Raw genomic sequence first — 21,448 nt, forward strand, 5'->3', positions numbered from 1 at the left:
AAAGATTTAAGAGTTCATTTTTGGCTCCTTTTTTTGTCATTGCCTGAAGTTTAGTATGCTACCATCAGAAATGAAAAAAATTATCATTATCATATATAAATAATGCGATATATGATTGCGCAAAAACGAAATTTCATATATAATTGTATTCAAATCGTGCTGTGCGCAAAACGGTTAAAATTAACAAGTTACTTTTTTTTTCGTTGTAATGTACACTAAATTGCGATCATTTTGGTATATAACAAATTGTAAAACGACAAAAGCAACACACAGAAAATATTATCACAAAATAATGCATGAATTCGTAACGCGCGGACGTAAACACATATTTTTTTCAAAAATTCACCATAAATCTAAATATTGTCCTAGAGACTTCCAATTTCTTTCAAAATGAAGACAAATGATTGAATATTACTATACTGTAAGAATATTAGCTTACAAATGCAGTTTTCGACCATATCTGACGAGTTAAAGTTGACCGAATGTCGAATTTTTTTTATATATATTTTTTTATATGCAATTATTTCGGAAATAAGAAAAGCTACAACTTTCAAATATTTTTCGTTTTATTCTAAATGAAATTGCGCACATTTTCATATATAAAACTCTATGAAATGCCTAATATGAAACGGAGCAAATATTCCAAGAATGGGACTTACGCATTTCGGAGATTTGTGGCGGAGAATCCGCGCGCGGAGGGAAGGAAAGATTTTTTTTTTTGTTTTTTTTTTAAATTCACCATAAATTTAAAATATTGTGGCTAGAGACTTCGAATTTGTTTCACGATGAAGATAAATGACTGAATATTACTAGACTGTAAGAGTTTTATCTTACAATTGCGTTTTTTCGACCATTTCGGTAGAGTCAAATTTGACCGAATGTGGTTTCTATTTATCGTGATTTATACGCAAATATTTCAAAAATGAGAAAAGCTACAACCTTCAACTATTTTATGTTGTATTATACATGAAATTGCGCACATTTTCATATATAAAACGTTATGTAACAGCTAATTTAAAATGGTGCAAACATTACCACAATCGCACGTATGATTTTTTCGGAAGAGTTACCACGCGGACGTAAAGAAGCGTGGACGTAAAGAAAATGTTATTTTTTTCATAAATTCACCATAAATCGAAATATTGTGCTAGAGACTTCCAATTTGTTGCAAAATGAAGGTAAATGCTTGAATATTACTAGAATATAAGCGTTTTAGCTTACAATTGCGTTTTTCGACCATTTCGTAGAGTCAAAATTGACCAGAAGGTTGAAAATTTGTCACTTATCATTTTTATATGAAAATATTTCAAAATTGATAAAAGCTACAACCATGGGTTGTTTTTAGTTGTATTGTGCATGAAATTGCGCACATTTTCATATATAAAACTTTATGTAACGGCTAATTTAAAATGGTGCAAACATTACCACAATCGCATGTATGATTATTTTCGAAGAGTTACCGCGCGGACGTAAGGAAAAAGTTTTTTTCCATAAATTCACCATAAATCAAAATATTGTGCTCTAGAGACTTCCAATTAGTTGCAAAATTAAGTTAAATGATTGAATATTACTAAAATATAAGAGTTTTAGCTTACAAAATTGCTTTGTTTTTTTCGACCATTTCGGTAGAGTCAAAGTGACCGAAGGTTGAAATTTTGGCACTTATCGTTATTTATATGAAAATATCTCAAAACTGATAAAAGCTACAATCATGAGTATTTTTTTGTTGTATTCTACATAAAAATGTGCACATTTTTCATATATATACTCCATGTAACGGCTAATTTAAAATGGTAAAAAAATTATGTCAAAGTGACGAAATAATTTCGCCGAGATGTGTCACAGATACTTTTTAGTGCGGCAAGAAGAAAGAAATTCGCGCTTGCGCGCCATGCGTACGATTGTAAACAAAACAACACCTTGATCCGTGAACTCCCAGCATCCCCCAAGGCGCGTGATTCAAGAGTTTTCGGCTGGTAGGCCTAAAAGTATTTTTCCGCGAATTTTTAAAAAAACTTTGTAATGACGACGTAAAATACATCCAGTCGGCACCCAGAGACAAAAAATGTCGACGTAAAATACGTCCAGTCGGCGTTTAAGGGTTAACAACCTCTCCACTCTGAGTCTGTCTGCGTGCAGAAACCCTGACCAGAAGTGGACATGAATGAGAGGATGTTTCAAGGTAAATGACAGTAGTCATGGATAAGATATATAATTACTGCAGATCTGCTAGAGGGAATGAGGAAACTGTCCTCTTCCGATACCTCTGTGAACCACATAGCGGTTTTTTTTTTTTTTTTTTCTTCCCTTTCAGAGGGAAGAATTACCTTTGTATATATCTGCTATCAAAGAACGCAGTAAAAGGCTATACCCTGTCTCTATAAAGGGAATTGGAGATAGCAGAGCATTAAGATCTTCGGGATCTTATACAATACCTCTATACGACAAGACTAGGAGATCTTATAGTTACAATGGGATCCTATTTGGGCCTCAGATTCCGTGTTCTGATAAGATGGAACTGCTCCTCATCAGTGTTTCTCTTGGTACTAATCGACCAAAAGGACGAGTGAGATTTTGGGCTTGGAATCTGGAATCAAATTCTAGAAAGACTCGGCAATGGGTTCCTGCCAGCATGGTATGTTTGGCAAAAGAACTAAAACCTTTTTTCCTGGATCAACGCTTTAAGATAAAGGATTTGTTGTCCAGGCAATGTATTTACGTTGTCATCTACAATAGAAGATAAGGTTTAAACGTTTGCTGACAGAGTCTTTGGAATACGATGAGGGCTCAAAACTACTTCCCAGAAGGTTTGAAGAGATATATTTAAAGAGCTAGAAATCGGGAATCCTCCCAATTTCAGCTCAGTCTCTCCTTAGACTTCCAGGCTCTTTCCCTGCCTTCGTGCAAGGATAGGGAAGATTTTGCAACGAGAGAACTCATCAACATGTAGGAAGAGTGCTCGTTAGCAACGGAAGTATCAAGTATGATCCTCCTCGGAGGAAGACTGGTCTCTCGGACTATTATTTTTCGTATCGTCTACTGGATGTAGCTGACTAAAATTACCTCCCCTTGTTGCAGAGGCCATAAGCTCAAAGTGAAAGAACTTCTTCCACCCTTTTCCATTCTCCTGATAAGCGATTGTGGATGTTCAGACTTTCGGACAATGTAGCGCCAATCAGGCGCCAAATGCCAAACAGGCGTAAAGACGCCAGAGCAAGACAGTCCAAATAAACACTGTCATTGTCTGATGAGGAGAAGGAGTAGGCCTCCAATCTGGCGCAGATGCGCTAGAGGCGAATAAATCAGGCAAATAAAGTGTCCGAGGTGGACATCGCCAGTTTTCATCAAGACTCTTAACAAGCTCGAATCTCCAGCAAGTGGGGAGAAGTCAGCCAGGCGCCAGGTGCGAGGAGCCAGCCAGGCGCCAGGCAAGCGAAGCACCAGCCAGGCGCGAGGCGCCAGCCACACGCGAGACGCCAGGCAGGCGCGAGGCACCAGCCAGGCGCGAGACGCCAGGCAGGCACGAGGCTCCAGCCAGGCGCGAGGCACCAGCCAGGCGCGAGACGCCAGGCAGGCACGAGGCTCCAGCCAGGCGCGAGGCACCAGCCAGGCGCGAGACGCCAGGCAGGCACGAGGCTCCAGCCAGGCGCGAGGCGCCAGCCAGGCAGGCGCAAGCCAGGCTCTGGGCTTCATCCAGAAGAGATCTGTTTCAAAGAAAGCCCTGGTCTTCTTTGGAACAGTGGAATCTCTAAAGCACTTCTTGAGTAACTTGATGATTCCTTCAAACAGCTAAGAATTAAAAGCACTTGAAGTGCGAGCTTTTAACAATTCTTGTTCTTTCCATAACAATATGTCGTGAGTCATATTAGCTGTAATAACGGGAGATGCAACTCTGTGTTGACTTCTCTTTGCACGAAGGAGATCAAGTGGGCCTATGAGAGATCCTTCTCTCTTTGTTATACGTGTCCACGGATGCGTTGCTGGGATAGGGAGCCGACACTGATCCTTAACTAGTGAATTAAAATTTTTATTTATTTATTTTTTTTTATTTTAACATAAGTGTAATATTTTCTGGGGTTATTTGAAATGAGTTTGGGGATAGCTCTTTTCAAATTAAGCACAAACCCTCGTGTTAGGATCAGATGATCGGGATCGGTGTTGTGCTCCTTAAATTATGCCAATAGGCATTGGTGTATTGTCATGTAAGTGGATAAGACCCCATTGACAAATGACCACTAGATTCTGTCAAGTAAGTGGATAAGACCCCATTGACAGATCTACAAGAACTCTTAGCCATAGGTCACATCCTCGCTGAGGCTCTTGAGACGAAGCAGACTACTAGCAATAGCTAGGAAGTCGACCCTTCGTCTAAACACATAGGAACCAAGGTTTTATTTATTTATTACCTACAACGTATGTTGTTTACCTGTCTATTCAGTAATAGCTGCCTTTTACCCTCCACCAATGGTGTGAATCAGCTATGTATATATCTGACAGGTAAGTTGAATGTATAAAAATGATATTGTTATGATACAATAAAGTTTTATACATACTTACCTGGCAGTTATATACAATTAAATGGCCCACCCAGCCTCCCCTCAGGAGACAGCTGGAAGAAAAAATATGAATTAGAAAACGGGTATGGTTCCTATTCCCGCCACCCAGCGGCGGGGGGTAGATCACCTGACCTACCTGCCGCGTGTGCCGCGAAATTCGAATTTCTGTCGGACGACGGAGTAATAGCTATGTTTATATCTGCCAGGTAAGTATGTATAAAACTTTATTGTATCATAACAATATCATTTCTAATGTCTTAGGTAAATGTTTGATGATGAACATAGACAAACTTGATTGATGGCATCATGTATGACTTGTGGGTCATTTGAAGACTTGAGTGTTAGTTTGTTTATCTGTGTAGTTTTCATCAGTGTTACTTGAATGACAACATTGTTGTGTTTAGGTATTGTAGTGCTGTCAGAACCAGTCAATTCCTTTGTACTGAGTGGGAGGATTTACATTACCCTTGGGACAAGCTGTAAATTAGTCAATTGTGGTGTATGTCTAGAATTTTCTAATGTATTTGCTTTTGTGTATGCCATTCAGTGTGTTTCGTTAAGATATTACTAATTTGTTCTTTAGTACTGTCTTTTATGTTTTATGTGATGTTTTCCATAATGGTATGATTGACGTCTTTAGGATAATACAAGTTAAGTGGTGGTATAAAGTTTGATGCCATATCTTTTGGAATTCTATATTTATTACGGAAATTATGTTTGGTTTTATTGCTATAATTATCACATTGAAACTTTGGTTCGGCTGTTGCATGACGTGTGAATGTTCAGTTGTGCACAATTTCATAGTGGCCAAGGATAGCTGTTGATTAGTTTCCAAGATATAGAATTTATTTGATAGTTGAATTAACTTGAAGGTTTCTGGCTTGTTTATTTAGCTTTTAGATTCATAAGTAAATTACAGTTGGATGTGGATATAGGAAAGTTACCAGCTTTTACATATTGTAATTTAAATCTTTATAACATATAAGTGAAAGTCTGCACTAATTTTATGAGAAAATGTACATGAAAATCAAAAAATACAATGTCATATCAAGGGAGGCATACATAGCTGTTGCATGTAAGAAAAGAATTCAGAGAGAGATTGTCCAAGAAATAGAAATAGAAAGAGATTGCCGTATTAATTACAAGTAAGAGTATAGTCTTCTCCAGTTCATAAAAAGATACATTGTCATAAGAATTTTAGTCAAAACAATGAAATTTTTCAATGATTTTCAAGCCACTTTTTTTGGTGTATATAACAGTGCGTACATGGTTTACGTCATCTGCTTCATGGATGTACATTGTACTACGTGTGTTCATATTGCAATGCGAAAATTTGTGCAAATGATTACCAGCTTTGGAGTGAGAAGATCCTTACAATAGAATTTCTTTTTTATTGATTGGTAGGTCACGATTAGTTTTGTTATTTTGTAACGTACTCATCTTGTATGTACTTTGTAGGTATTGTCTTTTTTTTTTTGTTTTTTTTTTTTTTTTTTTCAATAAAGACAAGTTTGTGTCCTTTTGTTTTATGGGCAGCCTACTTGAAGTCATTGAATCCTCAAAATCTTGTCTTTATCTTTAGTATTGGATTTCTGAGTTTATGTCTGCCATTCTAATTATGAAATTTGGCAAGTCCCAAGGCAGTACTACATACTAATTGGAATTCTCCAACCTTGATTGTGTGGGTCGTAGGCAATAATTATTTATATTATATTATGTACAGCTTTGTAGGGTTTTACGCATATAATTTTGACAGTACATTTCAGTTTGGACCTGCTTTATTATTTAGCAAATGGGAAAAGAATTGTTAATACAGCATTAGATTGCTCTGCAAATGCAATAAATGTACTTGTACTGAGAATGACCATTTTAAATGTTTATGATCACACTATACATTTATTTGATATTTGATGCATTATAGTGCTCTGAAGTTACAGCATTGTAGTATGTATGGTATAGGTATAATGCATTGAAGTTACTGCATTGTTGCAATTTTGTATTATCATGCTTTTTCTTCTTCTCTTGGGTTACAATGAATTTCAGTGAAGCATAATTTGATCAATGAAAATACGTAGAGGGTAGATGGAGAAGCAATTAGAAATAAGAGACTTGGACCTGCTGCTGCGGGACCAAAGTTACATAGGTGGCCATCAGCCCTCCCAAAAGGATGCAGTACAATGGAAGGGCCTTAAGGATGCCCCAGATTCCCAGTTCCCCCATGCGTTGCGCTGGTATCATCACATAGCAAGTTTCGGAACTGCAATCGGCCAGTTTCCTGATGCCCCAGTCGCTCAGTGTCCAAACAGCAACAGTTTAGAGGAAAAGAGGGAAAAGAACAATGCTAGAAAGCCTAAAACGACAGCGAGTGTGAGCATAGCTGAGGTGAGAGAGCATGATAGGGAGGGTGCACTGTTTGCTGTAGTGGGTATTCATTTTGCTCTTGATCAGTATCATTTTTGCTTTTGTTGTTTTTCTAAACATTTGTGTTTGTTCTCTTTGTTAACCGTTTTACATTTTTTCTAGTAGGATGTGTGCATTAAAGTTATTAGTAGTTTTGGCTCTTAGTAAAAGAAAAATTTTGAAAAGTGGCAAGTTTGGCTCTTAATGGTAAAAGAATTTGAAGTGAATTTATTTCAAGGTAATAGTAACTCCCAGATTTGTTTGATTCATTTTTACTGGGTGAGGAACGGTTTGTTATTATTTTCTGCTATCTTTACGTATGATGTAGATTTCTTCCTCTAGAGAAAAAGCTGGGCTGTGATCTCTGTTGCTTTTGATTGCATAAAAGATGTGTACAACAGATTTTATATGATACATACTGAAATAGAAATTGGTTATTATACACTTGAATGTTAGGTAAATGAGAATTCAAAAAACTCATTTGTGTATCTGGGAGGAAACATCACTGTTCAAAAAAAAAAAAAAAAAAAAAAACAGACCATGTTGAGGTAGTGTTTCGTCATCTTAGTGTGGAGGATATGGAGGTCCTCCTATCAGGTTTCATTCTGTTACTCATATGCTTTAATTGTTGGCTAAATTTATAGGTTTTACTGTCAGATTCTTGTTGGAATTTCTGGCTTCCATTTCATATCAGAATATCCAATCGCTGAAATGTATAAGGGAAACTGTTCAATCCTGCTACTTAGTATTCACACATCACACCATAGTACTGTTGCAATTGTAGAAGCCACACATTTTAGTTTGTGGAATAAAAGTTCATAGGTTGGTTTCAGGCTGTTCTGTTTTCATTTTTCCTGAAACATTCATCTTCAGTATACTTCTTAAATGGATGATAAATGTGCTCATGAATTATATGATTGAGAAAAATCCACATAGTAGTTTCTTTGGCCTTCATTTGAATAATCTAAAGTAATCACAGTTAGAATTACAGCAAATTTAAAGTTTTAATCTGATGAATTCGGAATTTGGTTAAGTGTCAAGTACCTCATACATTCTGTAAAAGTCGTGGGATTGCAGATGCTTTGGCAGCTGAAAAAGTTTATTTACAACTACCAAGACCTGTGATGTTGATGGTGGATGATAGTATTTTGAAGGGAAGCAGTTGGTGTCATTTAGCTTAGTACTTAAATTTGTTGGTGATTGCCATGTACAGGGTGCTTTTTGCTTGATCGAGAACTTTTTAACAAATTGGCTGAATATATGGAAGGAGTATTTGTGTTCTTCTATTATGTATTTTTATGCATTCAACTTACCTGTCAGATATATACTTAGCTATAGACTCCGTCGTCCCCGATAGAAATTCGACTTTCGCGGCACACTCTACAGGTAGGTCAGGTGATCTACCGCCCCGCCGCTGGTGGCGGGAATAGGAATCATTCCCGTTTTCTAAGACAGATTTTCTCTATCGGCCGTGACAGCAACATTGTTGTTGTTACTCCTGATTTGATTTTCGTGTTTTTTCATCGCTATTGATCTTCTAAGCCGGTTATTTTGGTGACGTATTGGATCTTTGGTTTGGCATACTCTTTCGTGGACTGTTTTTTGGACTTGGTTTTGGATATTTCTCATGATGTCGGATTCTAGCTTTACGGTTAGAAGACAGTGTGTAAATGAGGGATGCATGGTGAGGCTACCGAAAGCTTCGGTAGACCCTCACACAGTTTGTAAGGGGTGTAGAAGGAATGAATGTTCAATTTCTAACACCTGTGATGAATGTGTAAATATGAATGAGGAAGAATGGAAGAATTTAAATTCATATTTAAGGAAATTAGATATGGATAGGGCTAGGAAGGCTTCCTCCAGAAGTGTAAGTAGGTCTCGCTCTAACGAGCCTATTAAATTAACACCTAACCCTAAACCTCTATCTTCTTCCTCTAGTACTAAGACTGCAAATCCGGCAACGGAAATTGCAGATCTTAAAGCTGCGCTACAAAGGATGGAACGTCAAATGCTGACGTTGAAAGGTAAGCACAGTGATAGTGAATTAAGTGTCCCTAGTGCAGTGGAGGGTGCGTCTGATCGGCTCTGTCTCGCTCCCAGGCCTAGACCTCTTCCAAGCTCACAGGCCCAGAGGAGAAGGAATGTCGAAAGCCGTACGGAGGTTACGGAGAATCCCCACCGATCAGGCGTCCCCATCGGCAGATTCTGTGACGACCCGAACTGCCAAGGATCGCTATCGAAAAGCATCCTAAAGAAGTGTTTTTCTTCGTCAGATTCTTCACCGAATGTAAGGGGATGGAGTTCTGATGAACTGTCACGCCCCTTAAAGAGAAGTTGGAAGGCTCCAACTTTGGATTCAAGCCCTGAACTTTTCTCCGATCTATCACCTTGTGAGAAGAAGAAAAGGAGATTGGTTCCTAAACGGAAATCTGAGTTTCCTTCCGCTTCTAGACATCCCTCACCTGAATCAGGGAAGGAAAAAGAGAATGCGGCTGTGAAAATTATCCTAAATGTGGGCAGGAGCAACTTTCGGTCCTTAGTAGGAGTTTTTACTAAGGAAACTCCCAGGAGAAAGGACTCTTTCCTTCCTATAAAGAAGACGAAGGGAAGGAAAGAAGAAACGGAAGTTTCGGCTTATACTCAGAGGAGTAATAAGAATGCGCCAAAAACGCCAACCTGGCGCAATGCGCCAGATGCGTTTGAGACTCCATACGAGTCAGAAGAGCCAGATGCGCCATATGCGCCAGAAGCGCCAGCCTGGCGAAATGCGCCAGAAGCGCCACCCTGCCGAAATGCGCCAGTAGCGCCAGATGCGCCAGAAGCGCCACTCTGCCGAAATGCGCCAGAAGCGCCAGCTTGGCGCAAGGAATCACGAGCGCCAACCCGGCGCAATGAGCCACAAGTGACAAATAAGAGACGGACTTCTTCCAAAAGACAATTAAGCCAGGAAGATTTGTTTGGCTTTCGGAAGGATAAACCTTTACCTGACAAGGACTCTAGTTGTCGCACAAGCGGCCGTATTCCTTGTCAGGACATAGGTGGTTCCGGAGAAAGCGATAGGAGAGGACATCCTTCGTCTGACAGGGGAGAAAGGTGTCGCACAAGCGGCCATCGCTCTTGCCAGGAGAAGGATAAGGTCGTTTTGCAGGATCAACCTATCTCTCGTAGGGATGCAAGTTATCGCACAGGCGGTCGTCGTTCTTGCGAGAGTGGGGTGGATGTTGCAAGAGGCCAGTCTCCTGCTGGAAATAAACAATCCTCTTCGGAATTGGATTTGGAAGAGATTTCGGACTCTGAAGATCACTCTGCTCCGGGTTTGTCAGATTACAAGACGCTGGCAGCCCTCTTACTTCAAGAGTTTGGGATCTTTAAGCCCGACTGCTCCTCCTTCTCCAAGGTCCTTATTTACAAGCACGAAGGTCCCGAAACAATCATCTTTTATTAAAATGAAGCCAACCATTTCCATGAACAAGGCGCTCCGATTCGTAGGAAATTGGTTGGAATCCAAGGAGAAGGCGGGGAAGACAGTCTTTACCTGCCCTCCTTCCAGACTATCAGGAAAGAAGGGAATTTGGTACGAGACGGGCAAACCACGGGGTCTAGCTCTCCCGTCCACTGCCGAAGCAGATTTTTCGAATCTGGTGGATTCGTCTAGGAGACAAGCCTTGTCATCAGCAAAGATCACATGGGGGACTTCTGAGATGGACCATCTCCTCAAGGGATTATTTAATGTCTTAGAAGTTTTTAACTTTTTAGACTGGTCCCTTGGGGTGTTGGCCAAAAAGACACAAGAGAAGGAATCTCTTAGTCCAGAAGTCCTTCATAGTGTCCTTTCCTGTATGGACAAGGCAGTTCAGGATGGAGCAGGAGAGGTGGCCTCTCTGTTTGGAACTGGTATTCTGAAGAAGAGAGTCTTATTTAGCTCTTTTCTGACGAAAGCAGTTACTCCTACTCAGAGGTCATCTCTTCTGTATGCTCCTCTGTCGGACCAATTGTTTCCTTCAAATCTAGTAAAAGATATTTCTCATTCTTTGACAGAAAAGGCCACACAAGATCTCTTGGCCCAATCTGCAAAGAAATCGAGGACTTCGGGTCCTATTAAGAGAGAGACTCGGGCTCCTCAACAGCCCTTTCGAGGAGTACCTCGGCCAGATCCTCTTTTAAGAAGAGAGGAGTGCAAGAAGAGAGGTAGGTCTTCCTTCAGACCTGTCAAGAGAGCGAAGTGAGACAACAGTCCTTCAAGCACCGGTAGGAGCCAGACTTCGGAAATTTTCCGAAGAATGGGCTCGGAGACAGGCAGAAATTTAGTCCCTTTCCGTGGTAACAAAGGGATATATGATCCCTTTCGAGACAGACCTCCCTTGACTACGAACCCGAGGGAACTGTCAGCCCAATACAGGGACCCTGCCAAGAAAGAAGCATTATTGCAACTGGTAGAACAGATGTTGCAAAAGGAGGCCATCGAAGTGGTTCGGGATCCGCATTCCCGAGGATTCTACAACCGTCTTTTTCTGGTTCCGAAATCCTCGGGAGGGTGGAGACCGGTCCTGGATGTGAGCGCATTGAACCGATTTGTGGAGAACACAAAGTTCTCTATGGAAAAACATCAAAATCGGTTCTTGCGGCTCTTCGTCCAGGAGATTGGATGGTCTCCTTAGATCTACAAGATGCATACTTTCATGTCCCCCTGCATCCATCATCGAAGAAATATCTCCGATTCATGATGCAAGGGAAAGTATACCAATTCAGAGCCCTATGCTTCGGCCTTTCAACGGCCCCCTCTCAAGTGTTCACGAGGCTAATGATGAATGTTGCGAGATGGCTACATCTAGAGGGGATAAATATATCCCTTTATCTGGACGATTGGCTAATAAGAGCAAAATCGAAATTCAGTGCTTGAAGGACTTGGAGAAGACTTTGAACTTGACAAAATCTCTGGGACTGCTCGTGAACCTCGAGAAATCACAATTGATCCCCAGACAGAACATAGTCTATCTGGGGATACAGATGGATTCTCGGGGTTTTCGGGCGTTTCCATCTCAAGACAGAATTACTCGAGGCTTAGAAAAGATCTCGAACTTCTTAGGGAAAGAACGGACCTCGGCGAGGGAATGGCTCAGTCTGCTGGGCACCTTTCCTCGTTAGAGCAGTTCATTTCCCTGGGAAGATTAAATCTCAGACCTCTGCAATTTTATCTAAAGAGGATGTGGAGTCAAAAGACAGGAGACTTGTCAGATGTTTTTCCCATCCAACAGGGGATAAAATCCGACCTAAAGTGGTGGTTAACCCCATTAACAAGGAACGAAGGGGTGTCCCTCTTGATTCGGAACCCTCACCGAGTGTTGTTTTCCGATGCCTCGGAAACAGGTTGGGGAGCAACACTGGGTCCAAAGGAAGTAGCAGGTATTTGGACCAGACAACAAAACTACTCTGCACATCAATGCGAAGGAACTCCTGGCAATTCATCTAGCCCTGGAATATTTCGAAGCGGAAGTCAGAGGGTTGGTAGTTCAAGTCAATTCCAAAACACCACAGCTCTGGCTTACATCCGGAATCAAGGGGGCACTCACTCTTTCTCTCTGAACGAAATAGCGAGAGCTCTATTAACCTGGACAGAGGAACGGGCATCATTCTGCGTACAAGGTTTGTCCAAGGAGTAAAAAAACCTAAGGGCAGACAGGTTGAGCAGAAAGAACCAGGTTCTCCCGACAGAGTGGATGCTCCACTCAGGAGTCTGCAGACAAATATGGTCACTCTTTGGGGGAGGGGGGGGGGGGGGGAGACCCCAGATCGACTTGTTTGCCACGTTCCTCTCCAGGAAAATAGACAACTTCTGCTCGCTAGAAGAAGATCCCAGAGCCACAGCGATCGATGCCTTCCTCATGGATTGGTCAGGCATAGATGCATACGCCTTTCCCCCATTCAAATTGCTGGGGGAAGTAGTAAGGAAATTTGTGGCATCGGAAGGAATGAGAATGACTCTAATTGCTCCCTTTTGGCCTTCCCGAATCTGGTTCACAGAGGTACTGGAATGGACGGTGGACTTCCCCAGATCTCTACCAGACAGGACAGATCTGCTCAGACAACCCACTTCGAGAGGTTCCACAAAAACATCCAAAGTCTCTCCCTGACTGCCTTTCGACTATCGAAAGACTGGTCAGAGCGAGAGGCTTTTCAAAGAAAGTGGCAACTTCAATTGCTAGAGCCCGCAGAGCCTCTACCCTGCGGGTCTACCAATCGAAGTGGGAAGGGTTTTCCGTAAGATGGTGTAGGTCGAAGAAGCTGTCCTCTTCCAATACCTCTGTAACCGAAATCGCGGATTTTCTCCTCTTCTTGAGAGAAGAATCCAAATTGGCCGTATCAACTATCAAGGGATATAGGAGCATGCTCTCAGCTGTTTTTAGAAACAGAGGGCTGAATCTCGAGAATAATAAGGATCTTCATGATCTCATCAGGTCTTTCGAGACTAAGAAATTGAGATCGTCGATTCCCCCGAGTTGGAACCTGGACGTTGTCCTAAAGTTCTTGATGTCGGACAGGTTCGAACCTATAGATAAAATCTCATTCAGAGATCTTACTAGCAAATGCATATTCCTGTTGGCTCTAGCAACTGCTAAGAGGATCAGTGAATTGCATGCTTTGGAATCTCGGGTGGGATTTAGAAAAGACTCGGCTGTCATTTCTTTCCAGGATCTTTTCCTAGCAAAGAATGAGAACCCTTCTAAACCTTGGCCTAGAAGTTTCGAAGTCAAGGACTCTCTTCTCTGGTAGGAAGAGAGTTGGATCGGTCCCTTTGCCCAGTCAGGACCTTAAAATTTTATTTAGAAAGAAGACACAGCTTCAGGGATGTCGACAAGGTCTTTGGTGTTCGGTAAGAAACCCAAGAGACCGATGTCAAAGAACGCACTGGCATTCTTTGTCAGAAATGTAATTACCGAAGCTCATAGGAATTGCCAAGAGAACTCTTTAAAGCTGCTGAGAGTGAAAGCTCACGAAGTCCGGGCTGTGGCAACTTCCCTTTCTTTTACGAAGAATATGTCCATGAGAAACATTTTAGCAGCAACTTATTGGAGGTGCAATTCAGTATTTGCATCCCACTATTTAAAAGATGTTAGAATAACATACGATAAATGTTTCGCTCTTGGACCTTATGTATCAGCGGATACTATGCTGGGAAATGGAGCAGACGCTGATCCTTAAATTTGTTTTTAATAATTTTAATAATTAGTTTTGATATTGTTGTTGAGTTGTGGGTTGCTTGAAAGGATGTTCGGGGATGACTCCTTTCAATCGTAGTACTAACCCCAATGAGGATCAGGTGATCGGGATTAGTGTCGTGCTCTATGATCATGGCCAATAGGCAAGGTGGACTGTTTTGTCATGTAAGTGGATAGGACCCCATTGACAAAGATCCTAAGGTTCTGAAGCGTAAGTGGGTAAGACCCCTGTAACAGACCATCAAGAACTCTTAGCATGAGGTCACTACCTCGCTGAGGCTCTTGAAGCGATACGGGCTCCTAGGCAGTAGCCATGAAGTCTTTCGCTAACACAGGTAGGAATCAAGGTTTTTAATTTTATTACCTACAACATATGTTGTTTCCTGTCTATTTCAGTAGATTAGCTGTCTCTTACCCTCCGCCAAAGGTGCCAATCAGCTAAGTATATATCTGACAGGTAAGTTGAATGCATAAAAATGTTATTGTCATGATACAATAAAGTTTTATGCATACTTACCTCGCAGATATATACGGTGTATGGCCCACCCGACCTCCCCTCAGGAGACAGGTGGAAGAGAAAATCTGTCTTAGAAAACGGGAATGATTCCTATTCCCGCCACCAGCGGCGGGGCGTTAGATCACCTGACCTACCTGTAGAGTGTGCCGCGAAATTCGAATTTCTATCGGGGACGACGGAGTCTATAGCTAAGTATATATCTGCCAGGTAAGTATGCATAAAACTTTATTGTATCATGACAATAACATATTTTTTCATATGAGTGTGAATTGTTAATGCCTCTGTTTTTCTGTGAAGGATTGGTCATGCTATAATCATGTTGTTTGTCATGAGAAGTGCTGAAGAGACAAATACTGTAAGTCTCTAGTTTTAAGTTTCAATAAATAAACATGCCCAGGACATGTTCCCTCATAGTTTCTTTTTGCATTTAGTGGTATGTGGATCAGGGATATATGAGGTGTGATGTTGTTTAGATGTTTTTATGGAATAAGCAATGTTAGTGTTAATCTTGGATTGTTAAGGGAGTGTGATTTTTGGCTTGTGAATCAACTTTAGCCGTGTCCTCTGTTGAGGTGGTGCTATCATCTCTTTCCTAGTCATTATATGGTAGATTTACTCTATCATGGAACTTGTCAGTTTAGTTGTTAAATTATTTTTTACATTATAGTTCTCGCATATTTTGCATTTAGTGTGTGAAAACTGAAGGTTTCCATGTTCCATTTTTAAGGGCACATTGAGGTTAGATGAGAAAGACTTTGCAATGTTTGGGAAGATGTGAGACTAAGAATAATTTCAGGGAAGATGTGAGATTAATTTCCTGGGATAAGGAGAGGAAGAGATTTAGGAAGTTTTAGCCATTGCCTACTTTAATTCTTTAATTCTTTGAGTTATTAAAAAATTAGCTTTTATCTTTCCCTTTATGTAAGCATGTTGTTCTCTCCGTCTGGCATTGATTTTTTTTTTTTTTTTTCCATCATACCGGCCTCTTTTGTGGCTATTATTTTTTATTTTTTTTTTGTAATGTACACATGTTGCTATAGAAAGCATTCCCAACCACATTAAATGCCCATTGAAGTTTTGTTTAATTAGAAGCATGCATAGAAACTGTTTCTTGGTTAAATAAATATTTAAAATAGCCTGTGTTATTACAATATTATAATTGATTTGTAATCAACCAGCTATCCTCAGTGTTATTTTAACTAATGCCAGCTATACCATAATATATAATTTTAAGGAGCACCTTGTTTAAATTGTTTGGAGTTAATGGCGCTTATAAAAGCCTGTTAGCTTTTTACATATACTAAATTACAGTAAATTTTTATTGGTATTATTGTAATAAAAGTTAATTATAGAAGGGTCAGTGGAGGGTTTTTTGGTGTAAAATAGTTGTTATACTTTTAGCACTGTGCTGTACAGAGTATTTAATTAGTAATTTACATTGCATTTTGATTTAGGATAATTGACACAATGAGGCCACATTTTTTATTTTAAATACAAAATTCAAGAATATAAATGCTATATTTGTATTTTGACTTGTATTGCAAGGACCACATTGGTTTGTTGCCATTTACTCCTTTGTATTTTTCTTAAGTTTGTTGAGATTGTGTTACTGCATCCATAATTGGTGTTAAAGGATGCTTCATGTGTTTGTGTGTGTATCTTGATGTTTTCAAATAAGTTTGTGTGTATGTTGATGCAATAGTCCTTTTGTATCTTAATGTCTACCTTAGGTATTTTTAATTTCATTACAACATTTTTATTGCTAATCATGCATGGATTCTAAAATGTCAGGAAAACCGTAGGGATTTTTCTTTTTGTAAATCTTGTTTGACCATTTGGTAAGCACTGTATGTATCAATATGTCAGTATCAATATGTCAATCTATATCTTTGTCAGTTTATGTCAGTTTTGCCATGTAGTAAACCAAAAATAGTTCTTCATTTTGACTAGGTGATATTCAGTTGTCATTTTGCTTAAATAATGCATTATTAAAGTTAATTCACCAGTATATTTTCTACTTCAAATTATTATATAATATAAACTGCATACTCTTTAGTTACCATGTAACAGAATTGATTTTACATTTCAGATGAAGAAGAAGGACAAAGGAGGAGGAGGTGGAAAGGGCGCAGGAGAAATGACCCCATGGCCCGATTTCATTCAAGAACGTCTGAACTTGTGGGACAAGTTGAAGAAAGAGGCTGATGAAGCGCTAGCTGCTAAAGTGTCCGAACCCATACAGGTTGGTTTTCAAATTTATATCTTATGAGGTTTTCCCAGTGGTCCCTTATTTGTTCAGCTGTGCTCGTTGTGGATTTGCAGTACTATGTTCCTTTAGTTATTTTATTTCTTAGTCAAGGTGTACCTGTTAATGTTTTTGGATCATTTTGGCCTTGTCACCCAAGGTGATTTAGTTATTAGATTATTATTGCCATAGTTGAGTTGATTTAATTATTGGGTCATTTTGGCCATATCATTCTAGGAGACTTAGTTATTGGATCATTTTGGCCATGTCGTCTTATGTGATTGATTTATTGGATTATTTTGGCCATGTCACCCAAGGTGAGTTAGTTTTTAGGTTATTATTGCCATAATGTAGTTGATTTAGTTAGTGGTTCATTTTGGCCATGTCATCTAAAGAGATTTAGTTATTGGATCAATTTGGCCATGTCATCCTAGGTGAATTAGATGTTGGATTATTTTGAGAACCTGTTATGATTTAAAATGAATTCATTAGTTCCCCTGACATTTTGATCACTTTATTCCAACAGTCCAGAGCCCTTGAACAAGATTTTGGTATACAGCACTTATTTCATTATTTTTTATGGTCAATGATTGCTTAAAAGTAATATATTTCAATTGTTCTGTTGGTATGGCACAGTATTATGAAGGTGTTTCTGTGATGCCAGTCTTGTATATGTCAGCTAACATAGATTTTTTGTTTTTAGATAACACTGCCAGATGGTGCTGTGAAAGATGGAAAGTCATGGCAGACCACCCCATTTGAAATAGCACAGGGGATCTCCCAGGGCTTGGCTGAAAACACTGTAGTGGCAAAAGTTAATGGAGTTGTTTGGGACCTTGATCGTCCATTTGAAGGAAACTCTACTTTGGAGCTCCTCAAATTCGACAGTGATGAGGCTAAAGCTGTAAGTTTCTTTTACAAAGAAATTTAGTTGGAGGAGTTTCAGAATTACAGGCAATTTTATTGTTGCTGAAAATGGCTTGAGTGCAGGTGTTATGTTTGCTATCTTTTAAAAAAAAAAAACTATGACACCAAAAGTCAAACTCTTGGCAGTCCTGTAATGATTGCTGTTGCAAATGGTTTAAGGTAATGTTAGAAAAGAGCAGTTCTGTAACACTGGCAGTATTTAGAACTTTGAATTTTGTGAATATCAAAACATTATCTGGTAGAACAGATGTTCTTTGAAATTACAATAGTTATGATGTCAGGAAGCATTGAACTTTTGATTTGTCAACCTTTGCTCATAATCAATTTTCATACATAAGTATAGGTCTACTGTTCCATAAGTTACTGAAGTAAATAAGGAAACTTGACCCAATTTGCAAAGTTCCTTTCTATCTTATCTGTGATACACTGTGCCTTAATTTTTTGTCAAATGCACATTTATGTGTGTGTGTTGTAGCATGAGGAACTGTATTTGTGGTTGCAGCTTTTCCACTAGAGATGTAGAAAGGTGGTATTTTGTTCATTTAGAAGCTGGAGTCCATTTAAATAAGACATGCTCGAGAATTAAGTAAAATGCAATAGGATACTAGCCAACTAAAAACTTATTTGACTAAAACTATATCTTCATGAATGAAAATGTATCATTCTAAACTAGTAGATTAGAATATGTATTTAGTTGATCAACCAACTTGAGCATTATGGTTCCTCCATCAACAGAACCTCTTTCCTCCTTGGATTTTGAGTAAAGTTGCATTACAGTTTTGCGTTTTGTCTGAAAAAATAAAATAGTATGCTTATATTCTTTTTCACCATAAACACAAACTACTGTAGCATCTTTTGGGCCGCAGGTCTTTTGGCATTCCTCTGCACATATCCTTGGCGAAGCATTGGAGCGGGTATATGGTGGTCACCTATGTTATGGACCTCCTATAGAGGAAGGCTATTATTATGATTTCCACACTGATGGTGCCGGAGTTTCCAACCTGGACTTCCCTGGAATTGAAGATGTGATGAAAAAAATAACCAAAGAAAAACAACCTTTTGAAAGACTGGAGATGAAGAAAGCCGACTTGTTAGAGATGTTTAAATACAATCAGTTTAAGGTTAGTTGGTCTCTTTGGACCACTGTTTATGTTTTGAATGGGAAATTGGTGTCATGATACACATTTATTAACTAAATAATAAATTCTTAAAGCATTTTTTAAGAGTTTGATTTATTCAATTTAACAGTTTTATTATGAATGTATTTTTTTTCTAAAATATTGGATTCAATTCTAAATGAAATGGTGCACAGAAGACTTAAAAATTTTAATTTGTGTTATTTTAAAATTAGAGGACATTTATTTTTTCTGCAGGTCCGTATTCTAAATGAGAAGGTCAAGACTGAAACCACAACTGTTTATCGTTGTGGGCCTCTCATCGATTTGTGTAGAGGACCACATGTGCGACATACTGGCAAAATTAAGGCTTTTACCGTAAGTTATTTTCTTCCACTCACTGGTTGTGAGATTTTCATAGTCATTTGTAGCGGTGTGATGTGTCACTGCAGGTTTTGTCTTTCAAAAGTACAAAAGTAACAAGTGGGTTAAGGTGTCAAAACAGTCGCATTTATATACATACCTTGGCTTGGGGCCTTTGTATTGGGTGATTTTCACATGTTTGTGCATTCACTTTACAGTTACAGTACTGAAAATTCTGAAATCACAACAAGTCCATTATTGATTGGTATCAGATTTCAGTCATATTCTACCAAAGGGAAAGGCTTTGAGACTTTCGTTGGCATACCTCATTTTTGAAAGCTAAATATTGAAAAGGGTTGAATAGTAGTAAGGATAGATGTTCTTAGTGTTCTCCAGATGCTCTTACTAAGCCACCATCATAGTTTTATTGAATGATGTGTAAACAGTTTTATAATAGAGACTAAAAAGTCTAGATGTTGCCCCTTGAAGGAATAACTTATCTAAAAGTTTTGAATCTTGGTGAAATTTTATCATGAAAGATAGTTGGAAATGTTATCTACCAAATAGATTCAGTAGTTGAGTTGGTCTGAAAACCACAGTATGTAAGATATTAGTGTCAAAGGCTCCACAAAGGTGGTCAGTTGTCAATATGAAACCTTTAGTTTAGACATACCAGAAAATCATAGATGTTATATAGCTAACACTGTACAGTACCCTACTGAATTGATGAAGGTATTAGACATATGGGAAGTCATGATATCTTTCTCATACATTTAAGGGCCCTTCCCATCTTTCTCATACATTTAAGGGCCCTTCCCATTTTATTTCTGCAACTTCTTTCCCTCTTTGTAAGATGACTACATTAAAACATTGAAAATTTGTGATTCTTTATTTAAAGGTTACCAAAAACTCTTCTGCCTACTGGGAAGGAAAAAGTGATGCAGAGTCATTGCAGCGTGTGTATGGTATCAGTTTCCCTGACCCCAAGCAGTTGAAGGAATGGAAACACTTCCAAGAAGAGGCAGCCAAACGTGATCATAGGAAGCTAGGTGAGTCTTCTGTTTTGTACCATCATTGTTTATTACTTTGTTATATCAGAATGAGTCTGATAATAGTCTTATGTTTTATTCCATTAGATATGTTTGCCTTGTCTTTTCAGTTCATGTCGTCTTGTTAAAATGAGTAATGGTGGATAAGTATATTTATGGCTTGTCTAACTTTTATAGTCATATGGAAAGTTACATTTTTGTAAATACTACTTCAATGCAAGTATACTGACATCTGTTAATTTAGTATCATAAACTAGCATCTCAACATGGAGCAATACATCAGATTTTTTTTTTTTTTTTTTTTTTTTTTTTTTTTTTTTTTTTTTTTTTTTTTTTGCCCTTCTAAAGAACTTAACCATAGAAGGTGGTGCAGAGCACAGTGTCAGTGATTTGCGGTGTTCATTGGGTAATTTTTTGTGTGTTTATCCTATCTTCCCTGCTTATGATTAGTGGACGGGTAAAAGTATTAATATGCTGCTCTTCAGGCCGGGTAAACTTAGAGGTCGGCCAGTTTACGAAAAAAAATACATCAATGGAAAGAGGAAGATATGCAAGTGCACAAGATGAAAGAAAAAAAAAATTCTAAAAAATTTTCCATTCCTTCCATGAGAAGTTGAAAATGACTATGTATTTACAACAATTTATAAGACAGTTGTAAATTTTATCAACTTATATATGTTTTTTCTAATAAAGAATTTTATTTTGTAAAATAATAATTACAGGTCATACAATATCAGAACAAATAAGAAATAAAATCAGTAACAATTCTTAGCACATTTGTTGAAAATTATTTACATAAATTTACTGAGAATGAAGATTCAGTAACTTTTTTTTTTATTTGTACATATATTTTGTGATATTTCTGTGCACTTTTGTTTGCAAAATTACATTTACAACTGACATACTATCGTTAAAGACTATGAACAAAAACCAACAGCAACCCCTTGGTATATTTATGAGCAAATTTACAAAGAGATGTCATGTGAGACAGAAACAGTACATTCTCTCCTGATGTCAGAAGCAGAACTGAAGTTGTGAGACACAAAATAAAATGAATTA

At 38.7% G+C, this 21,448-nt stretch overlaps 1 protein-coding gene across 5 annotated transcripts in view; it reads left to right on the forward strand.

The window, feature by feature from the left end:
- LOC135217054 (threonine--tRNA ligase, cytoplasmic-like) overlaps positions 1-20,532 on the forward strand; it is a 166,835-nt gene extending 146,303 nt beyond the window's left edge. For 3 of the 5 annotated variants that reach the window (XM_064252682.1, XM_064252684.1, XM_064252683.1), the window contains exons 2-7: positions 6,600-6,938; positions 16,780-16,932; positions 17,639-17,839; positions 18,729-18,983; positions 19,236-19,355; positions 20,239-20,532. In XM_064252682.1, the coding sequence (XP_064108752.1) occupies positions 6,639-6,938; positions 16,780-16,932; positions 17,639-17,839; positions 18,729-18,983; positions 19,236-19,355; positions 20,239-20,517 (1,308 nt within the window). In that variant the 5' untranslated portion in view covers positions 6,600-6,638 and the 3' untranslated portion in view covers positions 20,518-20,532. Of the gene's footprint in view, positions 1-4,839; positions 4,897-6,599; positions 6,939-16,779; positions 16,933-17,638; positions 17,840-18,728; positions 18,984-19,235; positions 19,356-20,238 lie in introns of those variants that run through there. The other 2 variants (XM_064252685.1, XM_064252686.1) reach the window with 2 other exon arrangements.
- Positions 20,533-21,448: the final 916 nt, after the last annotated feature.

The sequence above is a fragment of the Macrobrachium nipponense genome, chromosome 7 (genome assembly GCF_015104395.2).
Source record: "Macrobrachium nipponense isolate FS-2020 chromosome 7, ASM1510439v2, whole genome shotgun sequence".
Taxonomy (NCBI): domain Eukaryota; kingdom Metazoa; phylum Arthropoda; class Malacostraca; order Decapoda; family Palaemonidae; genus Macrobrachium; species Macrobrachium nipponense.